The 15,765-nt window shown below is 34.5% G+C and overlaps 1 protein-coding gene across 1 annotated transcript in view; it reads left to right on the top strand.

Moving 5' to 3' along the window:
- The window catches only part of LOC139525462 (ranBP-type and C3HC4-type zinc finger-containing protein 1-like), a 219,007-nt gene that overhangs the window by 168,965 nt on the left and 34,277 nt on the right, over positions 1 to 15,765 (top strand). Inside the window, exon 10 of the mRNA XM_071320813.1 lies at positions 14,496 to 14,774. Within this exon, the coding sequence (XP_071176914.1) occupies positions 14,496 to 14,774 (279 nt within the window). The remainder of the gene's footprint in view (positions 1 to 14,495; positions 14,775 to 15,765) is intronic.

The following is a 15,765-nucleotide window of genomic DNA, read 5'->3' on the forward strand; positions in this document are numbered from 1 at the left end:
GGTCCAAAATTAATGTTAGCTTGATTTTAACAAAAAATGAATTCTTGGGGTTCTTTGATATGCTGAATCTAAACATGTACTTAGATTTTTGATAATGGGTCCAAATCGGGGTTCAAAATTATTACATTTAGTGTTGTGCAATAGCAATAAATTTTCAATTGCACAGTATTCCGCAATAGCAGGAAATCTTCAATTGCCCAGTATTGCGCAATAGCAAGAAATCTTCAATTGCACAGTATTGTGCAATAGCAAGAAATCTTCAATTGCACAGTATTGCGCAATAGCAAGACATATCTAATTGCACAATATTACGCAAATGCAAGAAATGTTCAATTGCACAGTTTTGCGCAATAGCAAGAAATATTCAATTGCACAGTATTGTCCCGTTTTCAAATTGGTCTACATTAAGGTCCAAAGGGTCAAAAATTAAACTTTGTTTGATTTCAACAAAATTGAATATATGGGGTTCTTCAAATATGCTGAATCTAACCATGTATTTAGATTTTTAATATTTGGGCGCGGTTATCAAATTGGTCCACATTGAGGTCTAAAGGGTCTAACATTGAACATTATTTGATTTCATCAAAAATTTAATTCTTGGGGTTTTATTATATGCTAAATCTAACCATGTATTTAGATTTTGGATATTGGACCATAATAGGTGAATGTCCAATTAAAAATTTTAAGTTTTTAAGTTTAAGTTCTTAGACCACATGTATTCTGTGTCAGAAACCTATGTTGTGTCAACTATTTAATCACAATCCAAATTCAGAGCTGTATCAAGCTTAAATTTTGTGTCCATACTTGCCCCAAATGTTCAGGGTTCGACCTCTGCGGTCGTATAAAGCTGCTAAAGAGATAACTTTTACATAAGAAAGCGTTAGGTTAAGTGATGTCAGTTTCAAAAGCGTATAAAATGTTTGATATCACACGCAAGATATCTAAGCGACATCTTTTGAAATAACAATACAACAACAACAACAATACTTTATTTAAAGAGGGTTACACAGTTAGCTATATAACTAATTTTCTTAACGGTATTGGCAAATTATTCAACAAAAATGCCCATTATGGTCTAGAATACATAAAAGATTTTTTTAACAATTCCGTTTTTATACGTCGCCAGCTTCGTCCGAAGGCGGATAGTTTCCGGATAATAACTTTAGTATAAGTTAAAAGAAATCATTAAAATTTTAACATAAAGTTTTTAACCACTATAGGAAGGTTTAGGAACAAGGGTCCCAAAAGGGGTCAAAATATGTATTTTTCTAGTTTCGAGACAATGACATGTGTGTAAGTGAAAAGACCTTTCTGAATTGTGCCACAATTTTCCATTTCCAAAAAGGAAGGTTGGGATTGATTTTGGGGGTTATGGCCCAAACTGTTTAGGAATAAGGGGCCAAAAACAATACTTTTTATACGACCGCAAAAATTAAAAAAAATTTGTCGTATATTGGTATCACGTTGTCGTCGTCTGCGTCGTCTGCGTCTTCGTCGTCGTCAGCGTCAGCGTCGTCCGAAGACGGATGGTTTCCGGATAAAAACTTTAGTATTAGTAAATAGGAATCCAAAAAAAATTAACACAATGTTTGTTTCCACAAAAAGAAGGTTGGGATTGATTTTGGGGGTAATGGTCCCAACGGTTTTGAAATTAGGGACCCAAAAGGGTCCCAAAACAGGAATTTATCTAGTTTCAGGACAATAAGTTGTGTATAAGTATTTCAATTGCTCTGATATTGTACCACAATGTTCATACCATTAAGTAGAAGGTTGGAATTTATTCTAAGGGTTATGGGGCAAACAGTCTAGGAATTAAGGGACAAAAAGGGACAAAAAACAAGCATTTTTCTAGGTTCGGGACAATATCTTCTGTATATCTGTATGGACCTCTCTGACATTGTACCACAAGGTTCCATATAACAAAGGGAAGGCTTTGGTTCAGTTTGGGGTTAATATCCATGAACATTTAGGAATAAGGGTCCAAAAAGAAGATTGTTTGTGGTTTACAGACAATAACTTGGGTTTAAGTGTATTGATCTCTCTGAAATCAAACTACAAGGTTTCTTACTTCAAAGGAAAGACTGGAATTGAGTTTTGGGGTTCTTCCCTCAAGGGGAGAGGGGGTTCAATAAGGGAGGGGCAAAAAAGGGGCCCAAATAAGCATTTTTGTAGTTTTCAGTCAATAACTTGTGTTTAAATGTATAAATCTCTCTGAAATTTTACGACAAGTTTCCATACTACAAATGGGAGGTTATGGGAGGTTATGGCTCAAATCATTAAGCAATTAGGGACAAAAAGGGTGGATAACAAGGGTTTTCTGGACAATTTAGACAATTTAAAAGCATTATAAGAAAGGTAATGCAATTAAAATTACAAGAAGACTAATATATATGTTCGATTACTTGATTACTGCCTTGAACTCCTTCTAGAAAACCACTGAATGGAATATAACCGAACATGGCATGAATGGTCCTTATGAGGTGCTGACCAAGTGTTGTTACATTGTAGCCGATCCATCATCCAAGATGGCCGTCAGCGTGGGACTTAGTTTAACATAGGACCCTATGGGAAATGCATACAAACGACTTCTTTAAGAGAACCACTGAATAAAATGAAACCAAACATGCATGGTATGAATGTTCCTTATGAGGTGCTGACCAAGTGTTGTTACTTTGTAGCAGATCCATCATGCAAGATGGCTTCCAGCGGGGGACCTAGTTTAACATAGGACCCTATGGGAAATGCATACAAATGACTTCTTTTAGAGAACCACTGAATGGAATGAAACCAATCTGGGCATAAATGTTCCTAATGAGGTGTTGACCAAGTGTTGTTACTTTGTAGCCGATCTATCATCCAAGATGGGCCCCAGCGGGGGACTTAGTTTAACATAGGAACCTACGGGAAATGCATACAAATGACTTCTTTTAGAGAATAAATGAATGGAATGAAACAAAACATAGTACGAATGTTCCTCATGAGGTGCTGACCAAGTGTTGTTAATTTGTAGCCGATCCATCATCCAATATGGCCGCCAGCGTGGTACTTAGTTTAACTAGGACCCTATGTAAAATGCATACAAATAACTTCTTTTAGAGAACCACTGAATGGAATGAAACCAAACATAGCATTAATGTTCCTTATGAGGTACTGACCAAGTGTTGTTACTTTGTAGCCGACCAATCATCCAAGATGGCCACCAGAGGGGGACTTAGTTTAACATGGGACCCAATGGGAACTAACATACAAATGTCTTCTTTTAGAGAACCACTGAATGGAATGAAGTCAAACATAGGATAAATATTCCATATGACATGCTGACTAAGTGTTGCTAATTTGTAGTCAGCCCATCATTCAAGATGGCTTCCAGCAGGGGACTTGATTTAACATTGGACCCTATGGGAAATACATACAAATGCCTTTTTTTAGAGAACCACTGAATGGAATGAAGTCAAACATAACATGAACGTTCCCTATGACATGCTGACCAAGTGTTGTTAATTTGTAGTCAACCCATCATCTAAGATGGCTTCCAGCAGGGGACTTGGTTTAACATTGGACCCTATGGGAAATACATACACATGTCTTCTTTTAGAGAACCACTAAATTGAATGAAAGCAAACATACAGCCCTTGGATGGTGTAAACTTCCCAAAAAAACGTGTATGGTGTAATGGTGTATGGCATATGGTGCAATGGTGTAAGGTGTACGGTGCTATGGTGTATGGTGTAATGGTGTATGAGGAATGGTGTGATTGTGTAACGTGCGATCGGGAATGGTGTGCATGAATGGTGTACGACAGTTCATTAGTTGAAAACAACATTCTTTTTATTTTAATTTTTCGAATTTTAAAAATAAACAATAATAATAATCTTAATATTTGAAATTTAATTGCATAATGGGTAATTTCGGATCGTGTAGATAGAAAGGATAATGGTGTATGGTGTATGTGTAAGGTGTATGGTGCACACGTGTAACGTGTATGGTGTAATGGTACACGGTGTATGGTGTAAAGGTGTATGGTGTATGGTGTAATGGTGTATGGTGTTAGTGGGAAGTTTACACCATCCAAGGACTGTAGCATAAATATTCCTTTCTTAATAAGGTGATGGCCACGTATTGTTACTTTGTAGCCAAATTTTATCTTTTTTATATGATTTCAAAAACCCAAATAGAATCAGGTGAGCGATACAGGCTCTTGAGAGCCTCTAGTTTTAATTTTAATATCATATGTAAACCCTCACTGCTACAACTACACCACACTATACAACAATAATAAATTACTGGCAATATATAACCATCATAGAATAATTTACTGCAGTCTAGATTTAGAAATTTCTTAATCTTCAATAGTAGATATAGCCTAGATGAAATTTGTGAGCAGATCACATCAACTTGGATTGTCCATGTGAGGGAAGGGTCAATTCTAATGTATGGAACGCCACAGCTGTCTTATGTGTAACTCTGATATTACATTATGTTGTTTTGTCTTTACTTAATATGGTTTTGACATTACGTAATGATGTTTTAATATAACTCAATATGGAATAGTCATTACTTAATGATATTTCGATATTACACGATATTGTTTCGTATGGACTTGATATAGGTTTGTCATTACTCAATATGGTTTTGTCATTACTCGATGTGGTTTCAACATTATTTAATATGGTTGTGTCATTTGTCAATGTGGTTTTAACATTACTTGATGTGTATGAGACTTAACGTAATGTGGTTGTTTCATTACATGATGTGGTTTTGTTATTTCGTAATGATGATTTGTCTATTCTTAATATGGTTGTAACATTACGTAATGATGTTTCAAAATTTGACAATTTTACACTACTTGATGTGTTTGTTTCATTATTTGATGTGGTCTAGTCATTCTTTGATATGGTCCTGTCATTCTTTGATGTGGTTATCCCATTACTTGATGAGGTAAAACCACGTGACCAATTCGGAAAAACCTGTTCTTTTTTTTAGATAGATTTCCATGTTTAATGTGCCTTGAATGCGAGCCCTTGAATGCGTGTGGCCATCCATCTAATTAGTGTTCAAATTAAAGTTCGGGTTTCTGTTTGAGTTAAATTTGAGTTAGTTTTCGAATTCAAGTCATGCTTAGAATTAAAGTTGTTAACATTGAGTTTCGAGTTTGACTTCGAGTTTGATCGAGTCACATTTAAAGGCAGAGTTCAGAACTTCTAGTTACAACTTTGAATTTGAGTCACTTCTTGAGGAAGAGTTTGAGTAAGATTCGAATTTAAGTTTCATTTAGATTAATTAAGGTTTCGAGATTAAATTCGAGCTATTTTATCTGTCTTTTTGGGTTCGTAATTAAATTTTCTATATCGGAACAAGGGCTTTTGCTCGTGCTTCCGAAAAGAGGGCTCCAGGATATGCGTACTAAATATGTTGCAGTATACAAAACGCAACATAGGAGTTGAAATAAAGTTAGATGTGGTGTGATTGCTATTGAGAAAACTATCCAACAGAGTTTAAATGCAGCGGGTGTAAGAAATCATATATAGGCAACCGTACAGCCTTCAACACTCCGTAAAGTCAGCTACAAGGCCACCATGCACTATGTGAAAAAAAATCAAACGAAAAAACTAACGGTCTATTGTACAAATATGACACATATATATGTATACAACGACAACAATTGAACTTCATGCTCCTGACTTGGGGCAGGTACATAAAGAAAGTGCATGTGGCGGAGATTAACATGTATGTGAGCGAACATCGGACTGTTACAGTAGTGTAACAGCACAACACGAGAAAAAAATGTAAACTGGACAAAATGATGCCCCCGCACTCCACTCATTAAACCGCTTGTACCCCAAAAAGGACAAAGTTCAATTTTCTCCCAAAAATGGAAAAATAATTACAAGAAAAATCCCTGACCACATGGACACCTTCAATACATGTACAAACAGCTAGCAGAGTGATAAATTCCTAGCACTCAAACTGTAGGAGGAGTTATCTGGAAACGCCTTACTTATGCAAGTATATTTCCCATAAATTACAAAGTTTAACTTTCTCAGAAAAGATCACATATTAATAGAAATTAAACCCTGACCACATGCAGCACACCTTCAATAAATGTACAAACAGAGAGTAAAGAGAAAACTTCATAGGATTCAAACTGTTGGGGGAAGTTATGCGGAATAACTATATACCCATAATGGGACAGAAAGACGGACGGACGGACAGAGGTTAAACACTATGCCCCAAACTTTCAGTTGCGGTAAAGTTGCGGTGGCTTGAAAACAGTTTTAATTGGCTGACTCAATAGATCGGTATGACTGGGTAATTTAAATCCATCGGGGTGATCTCTGCTCAACGTATGGCACCCGTCGTGTTATTCGCGAAATTACACGATTTGGTTTTATTTGGAAGTTCACATTCGAGTAAAAGTTGAAGGTATTATGGTTACGACAACTGGAACATGTTCGTTATCACATGTGAAACTGATACTCCAAAAAGTTTTAAATTAGTGCGAGGTAGATCAGAGAATTCAATTGATTAAAAGTAAAAGATTGATATTCGTATATATGTTCAAATGATCATTAACGCTAAAAAAAAATCGGAGAATTCTTATTTTATAGAATTGATGCTTTGTCGTTTAGTCCGATCCCCCTCCCCCTCCCCTGGTTTTCCTGTGACTTGAGTGTGAGTTGCATGATTTGAAGTGTCTTATTTCTTAACAAAAAATTATTAGTCTTTTGATTTGTGTCGAGCCTGCGACTTCAATAAGGCGGGAGTGAGACACAACAACGTCGTCGAAAGTGGCCTCATTTCGGGACCTGTTAAAGCTTACTATGGGGTATGGGTTTTGCTCATTAATTGTTCAAAAACGATACAGTTTTGTTTTAGTAAAATAAAACCGAATTAAACTGTTTTGAAATGATAAATTTATTACCTCCATGTTTTAAACTTTGTATAGGATTTTTTCCTCAATATCAAGAAAAATCATCTACAGAAAAACATTTTTTTATTTGTTTTGACCGATGAATGTACAACCGATCAACATTACGCTTTTATACTGAAAGCAGCAATATCAGGCGATACACAGCGTTCCATGGATTATTTTACAAATTTATCATAATACTGCTTCTATTTGAGAACTTCAGATCAAATAACAGGACCAAGTGGTTTCGGGATATCCCAAATTCCCAATTGTGTCCGAAATACTATAAAATTTGTAGGATTTTTTTTTTTATTATTATTGTCTGCCGTTCCTCTTTTCATACCAAATAACTCTGAACAACCGCTCGAACTTTAATTTGAACTTTAACTTTGGTGATTACCATCCAAAGCACATTAAACAAACGACATATTGAAATCTGTTAAAAAATAGATTTTTTTTTCACATAGTGCATGGTGGCCTTTTGTAGCTGACTATACGGAGTGTTGAACGCTGTACGGTTGCCTTTATATGATTTCTTACACCCATTGCATTTAAACTTTGGTGGATAGTTGTCTCATTGGCAATCACACCACATCTAACTTAATTTCAACTCCTATGTTGCGTTTTGTATACTGCAACTTTGTTTATTTAGTACGCATATCCCAGAGCCCTCTTTTCGGAATCCCGAGCAAAAGCCCTTGTTCCGCGATAGAAAATTTAATTACGAACTCAAAAAGACATATTAAATAGCTCGAATTTTATCTCGAAATCTTAATTAATCTAAATAAGGCTTACATTCGAATCTTACTCAAACTCTACCTCAAGACGTGACTCAAATTCAAAGTTGTTACTAAAACTCTGCCTTTAATCATAATGTGACTCAAACTCGAAGTCAAACTCGAAACTTAATGTTAACTAGAACTCTAATTCTAAGCATGACTTGAATTCGAAAACTAACTCAAAGTTTAATTCAAAGTTTAACTCAAACAGTAACCCGATCTTTAATTTGAACACTAATTAGATGGATGGCCACACGCATTCAAGGGCTCGCATTCAAGGCACATTTAACATTGAAATCTATCTAAAAATAGAACAGGTTTTTCCGAATTGGTCACGTGGTTTTACCTCATCAAGTAATGGGATAACCACATCAAAGAATGACTAGACCAAATCAAATAATGAAACAAACACATCAAGTAGTGTAAAATTGTCAAATTTTGAAACATCATTACGTAATGTTAAAACCATATTAAGAATAGACAAATCATCATTACGAAATAACAAAACCACATCATGTAATGAAACAACTACATTACGTTACGCCACATACACATCAAGTAATGTTAAAACCACATTGACAAATGACACAACCATATTAAATAATGTTGAAACCACATCGAGTAATGACAAAACCATATTGAGTAATGACAAAACTATATCAAGTCAAAACGAAACCATGTCGTGTAATATCGCTATACCATTAAGTAATGACTATTCCATATTGAGTTATATTAAAACATCATTACGTAATGTCAAAACCATATTAAATCAAGACAAAACAACATAAAGTAATATCAGAGTTACACATAAGACAGCTGTGGCGTTCCATACAAATGCATCAGAGACTTTCGTATGTGGAAGATTGTATCTCTTGATTTTTAATAGTTTACAACTCTCATTGTGATGTGGCATTGCTCTTTGCTTTGTAATAATCATATATTTTGTTTTATTTTTATTGTTGAACATATTGTTATCATTCACCCATTCCTCAACACCATTTCTTGTACCTTTGACTGCAGAGTTTGATAACAACTACCGGAAAGATGTAAAGTTGAATCATCAGCATATAAATCAGTGCAACAATTTTTCATATAGATAGGAAGGTCGTTTATATATAATATAAACATAAGGACCCCTGATATGGAGCCTTTGTGACAACATACTTGATATAAAGTTTTTCAGAATGAGCATTACCAATTTGTACTCGTTGAGTTCTTTCAATCAAATACGATTTAAGAAAAGAAACAACAGCATTATCAAATCCATAAATTTCAAGTTTTTATACGACCGCCAAACTATTTTAGGATCGCATAATGGTATGATGTCGTCGTCTGCATCGTCGTCGTCGTCCGCAGACACATCTGGTTTCCGGAACTCAACTTTAGTTTAAATAAACTCATCATAGATACAAGGATTAAATTTTGCATATGAATGGATCTCTATGAAATTTATTAAGAAGGTTCAATATCACAAAAGGAAGGTTGGAATTATTGATTATGGGGATGATGGTCCCAACCGTTGAGGAATTAGGGTCTAAAAAGGGTCCACAAACAAGCATTCTTCTAGTTTCAGGGTAATAGCTTGTGATTGCTCTTAAATTTTACCACAATGTTTAATACGACAGGTAGAAAGTTGGGATTCAATTTTGGGTTTATATTTGCCAACAGTTTAGGAATTAAGGGCCAAAAAGTGACCAAAAACAAGCATAATGTAGCATCCAGACAATAATTTGTTTGTGAATGTATGGATCTGTTTGACATTGTACCATAAGGTTCCTTATCACAAAGGGCAGTTTGGGATTGAGTTTGGGGGATATTGTCCCAAACATGAGGAAGAAGGGGCATGTTTCTAGTTTCAAGACAATAAGTTGTGTTCATTTGAATGGATGTCTATGAAATTGTACTACAAGTTTCCATACTACAAAGGTTTGGATTGAGTTTGGGGGTAATTTCTCCAAGGAGTGATTCAAAAACTGGGGGAGAGATTTTTTTTCATTTTTTTTTTAAAGCGGCTATATTTTTTTTCCTATTTGTTAAATTTCAAATTTTTAAAAAAATTCAAGAAGAAAGAAGAAACCTTCAATCAATTGCGCAATAGATTTGTAAGATCTTTGACCACATTTTTTTGTGTGTCAGAAACCTTCATTATGTCAAAAATTTGATCACAATCTAAATTCAGACAGTATCAAGCTTGAAAATTGTGTTCAGATTTGCCCCAACTGTTCAGGGTTCGACCTCTGCGATCGTGTCAGACTGCCTTCAGCGAAGCAATTCATTACCAGAGAATATCATGATCTACTACATCAAAAGCTTTCTTAAAATCCAACAGGACTGCTTAGTTGATATTACCGTCATTCATATCCTGTACCCATTTATCTACGATATTGATAAGGGCAGTTTGGCATGAGTGTTCTTGTCTAAACCCAGACTGTGCTAGGCTGTAAAGATCTAATCGTTTTTGGATAGTCATACACATGTTTTGAAACATGCTTTTCTGAAAGTTTTATAAAACAGGGAGTACAGAAATTGGTCTATCATTTGTTGCCATGAATGATGTACGATTAATGAAAAGGAGTGAGAATAAGCCAAAATAAAAAATTTAGAATTTGACTTTGACGGAAAAGTGAAAAGACCTAATAATCAGAACAAAATCAAAAGTTCTTTCCACGGAAAAGTGGAAAGACCTCATAATTAAAAACCATAACCAATTGAGAACCAACTTTTGGTTTACTCAAAGTCACTATAGGCGTCCAACGAAAGGTTTCTTCATACTGATTCAATAAATAAATGCTGCTATATATTTTTGACTGAAATAAGAGAGGGAATTGACAGCTTTCGGTTTTCAAAATGTCACTTCCGGTCTCACATGATAGCTTTATTTACACTGAATCCAAAAATATATAGTTTCTATATACTTTTGTCTGTAAAAAGGAAGAAATTAGGTATATAAAAAGTTATCAAAGGTACCATAATTATAATTTAATACGCCAAACGCGTGTTTCGTCTACATAAGACTCATCAGTGACGCTCATATCAAAAAAATTTAAAGCCAAACAAGTACAAAGTTGAAGAGCATTGAGGACCTAAAATTCCAAAAAGTTGTGACAAATACGGCTAAGTATATCAGTACCATCGGTTTAGGGAAAGTCGCTTTCGGTTTCAAATGATAGGATTTTGTATGCATATTTAAAAAAAAATCTAGGTGATTTTCCATTAAATATGTTCAAAAATAGCTACTACCGGTTAACTCATGATTACTCAGGTTAATATTTTTCAAGGTCATATGTCAACCAACAGTTTGCAAAAGACCCTATGGCTTAATCATGTACCAAGTGGAATAATAATCATTTAACCTGAAATTGAATCATTTCAAGGACACTAATTCCTATAAGAAGTACTTGAATTGTTTCAGACCAAATGTGTCTTATCTTTATCCCAATTAGGCAAAGATTTTGCACTAGTTCTTTTATATATACAAATAACAATTATTCAAATAATAAAGAAAAGTCAAAATAAAGAATTTTGACCTACACCTTTGACCTTGGCCTCAGTTTTTGTCGAGCCTGCAACTTTTGTTGCAGAAAGCTCGACATAGGGATAGTGATCCGGCGGCGGCGGCGGCGGCGGTGTTAGCTAACTTCTTAAAAGCTTTATATTTTAGAAGGTGGAAGACCTGGATGCTTCATACTTTGTATATAGATGCCTCATGTTACGAAGTTTCTGTCAGTCACATGTCCAATGTCCTTGACCTCATTTTCATGGTTCAGTGACCACTTGAAAAAAAAGTTCAAATTTTTTGTAATGTTGAATTCTCTCTTATTATAAGTAATAGGATAACTATATTTGATATGTGCGTACCTTGCAAGGTCCTCATGTCTGGCAGACAGTTTTCACTTGACCTCGACCTCATTTCATGGATCAGTGAACAAGGTTAAGTTTTGGTGGTCAAGTCCATATCTCAGATACTATAAGCAATAGGGCTAGTATATTCAGTGTATGGAAGGACTGTAAGGTGTACATGTCCAACTGGCAGGTGTCATCTGACCTTGACCTCATTTTCATGGTTCAGTGGTTATAGTTAAATTTTTGCGTTTTGGTCTGTTTTTCTCATACCATATGCAATAGATCTACTATATTTGTTGTATGGAACGATTGTAAGGTGTACATGTCTATCGGGCAGATGTCATGTGACCGTGACCTCATTTTCATGGTTCAGTGGTCAAAGTTAAGTTTTAAATTTTTGGTCTTTTTTACTAATACTATATGCCATAGGTCAACTTTATTTGGTGTATGGAAAAATTTTATGATCTTTATGTTAGTCGCACAGGTTTTATTTGACCTCATTTTCACGGTTCATTGCACAGTGTTAAGGTTTTGTGTTTTGGTCTATTTTTCTTAAACTATAAGTAATCGGTCAACTATATATGTTGTATAGAAGCATTGTTAGCTGTACATGTCTGCCTGGCATGGTTCATCTGACCTTGACCTCATTTTCAAGGTTCATTGGTCTATGTTTAGTTATCTTGGTTAATGTTAAGTTTATGTGACAATTGTTATAAAGCTTAGCTTTATACTTAGGACTATCAACATAATATCAATGATTAGTATAGAAGGCGAGACATTTCAGCGTGTGCACTCTTGTCTTTAAATGAATCAAGGACCTCAACTCACTTTACCTTAGGTCTCTATCACTTACCAATCATACTATTAAATCATATATCCCTTATGTCAAATACATAAGGGGAAATAACTCTCATATGGAGTCTCCGTATGCTTCCGTCAAAATTGGACACAAATAAAACCGAGGATATAGCAAGCAATTTGGTAAAATAATTTAAAAAAAATTAAGAAACAGTGTTTTGGGAGATAACTCCTACAATAGTCTTCAACTAGACAAGGGGCAGTCTCAAAAGCGCAATAACTTCGATATAAGGGGGGAATATGACCTGTATTGGGAGTCCGAGATCGTGTGTTTTTAAGCTCGGGATTTCGGGATTGATCCTCTCGAGATCTGAGAATTCTTTAATTCGAATTTCGGGATGTCAGGATTTAAATTAATTCAATTCGGGATTTCGGGATCGGGACCTGTAAAGTAGAAAGACCTAATTAAAAAACCATTTTTCAGAGAACAATAAAACACTAATATACTACTGCAACAGTTTGTCATCGCAACTTCTCTGAAACCGCACAACAGAATTTCATGAAACTTTGTAGATTATTAAGACATACTATGTAGATGTGCATATCGACAGGAAATTATGATTTTTTTTCGTACAGTTATTTTATTTGTCCAGTGACAGTGTGGAGTCGAGGTGTATGTGAGCCGGCTCACTAAGGTTCTTTAATTTTTAAAGCAGTAACAGCAAATTATTCACCAAATTTAAGTTTTACATAAGGAAACCTCCATGGAGACAGTAAAACGTTATATGGATAGTTCATTCAGCTTGGTTTCCTCAATTACTTTCCTATAAATGAGTGAAAGTTACAAAAAGTTTTATTTACTAGCCTACAAATTTGAAACTTTGAGGAAATGAGAGGTATAAATGGACCAAAAAAGACCATATAAGGAAGACGAAGAGGTCCATTAGCGCTATTTATCACCCTAAAGTAATATTTTGTGTCATATTAAACTATTTGTAGGCAGATGAGATAAATATTTGATCAGTTAATGGTCTACACTTTATTCTATCTTGAAATTTTTGAAGAAATTTCCTCGAATCGCTGTAGATGTCCTCGTACATTAAACTAGATTTTTCTCAAACTATTGAACTGACTATGACAGGAATGCTTGAAATAACCAGTATTACACATGAAAAAAGTCACATACAGTTTATCCAACAAATAAGTCTTCTTTATGTGTAATACCATCAAATCATAGTACGTCACATCCGGTTGTATGCCCTTTAATTTGACAGATGTAAGTTTTTAAATCCTACATATCATTGCAGTAAAACCCTTCCGGGTCATTAACATATAGTTTTTGTAAATCAAAGCACCATTATTTATTATATAAGAATAGAATAATAAATGTCTTTGTCAACAGTTAGTAGATAGGTGTAAAACTTCATTTCAAAATTAGTAATTACTGGTAATAACTAAGCAGTTTCAGGAATTGCGTGTAATTCCTAATTTCACCTACTTACTCTCACATATATATGTTACATGAGAGGGCGAAACGTCTTGTATTTTCTGTGTCATTAATTGTCGACATACTTTATACTCTTTACCAGTTGATACTATATATTCCAGAGATTGCATTTACCAATATAATTTAATTAAAAGTGGAATGCTGCTTATAAAGAAAGTTATTAAGCAAAGGGTTCCAAGTGGCGCATCCCTTCGAATATTTTACGGACGCTTTCATGAGTTGGTTGACCGTTATGGAATATCGGTTCCACATATGACGACGGATATTTTCCGATTGTTCTGACCACAACCCCGAACTCGTTTATGACATAAGCGAAGAAGACTTGTCACTGATTTTAGTACATATATGAGCAAAACAACGCGAAAAGCAAAATTAATCAATCCAAAATCAGGACTGTACATATTATCATTCGTTGCATACTCCGTCATTCTCATTACTATGAAAGAAAACCGAACTCATATCTGTCGTCAATTTTCCTAACTCTGTAGGATATTTATTATTCCGAAGTGATACCGAAAGTGCCGATGCAGATACCCAATATTCATGATAAAATGATACTCACAGTTTGATAATTGGAATGATTTGACCCCTTTGGCTCTCGATAGTTTGTTTCTGTATAAGTTGTTTAACCTTAAGTCTATGATATATATATTTTTAGTTAGTTCCTGTCGAGGTATATGAAAGATATTTGCAAAAGAGTTTATCAACAGCAGAGAGCCAGGAGATAAATAGCTTCCATTGTAAAACTCCTGACTGTCGAGGATGGTGTATTTATGAAGATCATGTGAACTTCTTTAACTGTCCTATATGCAAGAAAGAGAACTGTTTAACATGTAAAGCCATACACGAAGGAGTGAATTGTAAAATGTACCAAGATGATTTACAGTCACCTGCAAATAACAATGCAGCTGCTAAAAGAACTAAAGAGATGTTATACGTATGTCACTTACATTACTTGTTGATGCATTGTTTTAAAGGCTAGCATAGCAAGCTCACTTGTGGAACAACATTTGAATAATTACCATAAAGACATATACATTTAAAAAATATATATTGATTTCCGAATAAATCAATCATAAATTTTAATTTTTTGAAATGACGCAGTTAGTTTTCTTTTACCGTAAACCAGACCTCCAAGCTGCTTTCCGAACTCGGTTCCGTATTTTTCAAACCTATGTACTATGCAGAATTTCATTCTTAACTTTTCCATATGTTTTAAACCGGATTTTCGAAGGAAATATCGGTTACTGATATTGGGATGTACGACGGGCGGGCGGACGGGTGTGCGGCTGCCAAACAGGGTCTCCACAATAACATGAAAACTCTTTGAACATTTTTTTTTAAATTTAAATATGTTGTTTTCTGTGACTAAATGAAGGTCAATTTCAATTTTCAATATTTTAGCTTTTCTTCTATCGAGTTATCGCCCTTTATAATACAGTATTCAAAAGTGGTAATATTATGTGAATGAGTTATTTCTCTTTGAACAGAAAAGTAATTATATATATAAAGTTTGATTACACTAACATGACTAATTTTCACCTGTTTGTATATAACAGAGCATCTAGTTAATATCTGATTGACAGTGTATTACAAAATTTCATTTTTTTTAAAGTGCTGATGATTGTAAACTATATAGGACTGTATAAATATAGTTAGAAATTTACTGTTCATTACTAGACATTTTGAAGATGATTACAGATAAATTTTATAGATTTATATTATGCATTAATGATAATTGGTATATTGTTTTATGTGGTAGGTTTGTTTGTTATTCTTTTAAAATGATTTTAGGCCGAGTTTACAAGTTGGTCCAAATGGGGGTCTTTAAAGTCCTGAATATAATCCTGTATTTATTTTAATTATTAATTAAATAATACCACATTGAGGTCCAAAGGGTCATAAAATAAACTTTTCTTGAATTTCAT

Source organism: Mytilus edulis, chromosome 5 (genome assembly GCF_963676685.1).
Source record: "Mytilus edulis chromosome 5, xbMytEdul2.2, whole genome shotgun sequence".
Classification (NCBI taxonomy): Eukaryota; Metazoa; Mollusca; class Bivalvia; order Mytilida; family Mytilidae; genus Mytilus; species Mytilus edulis.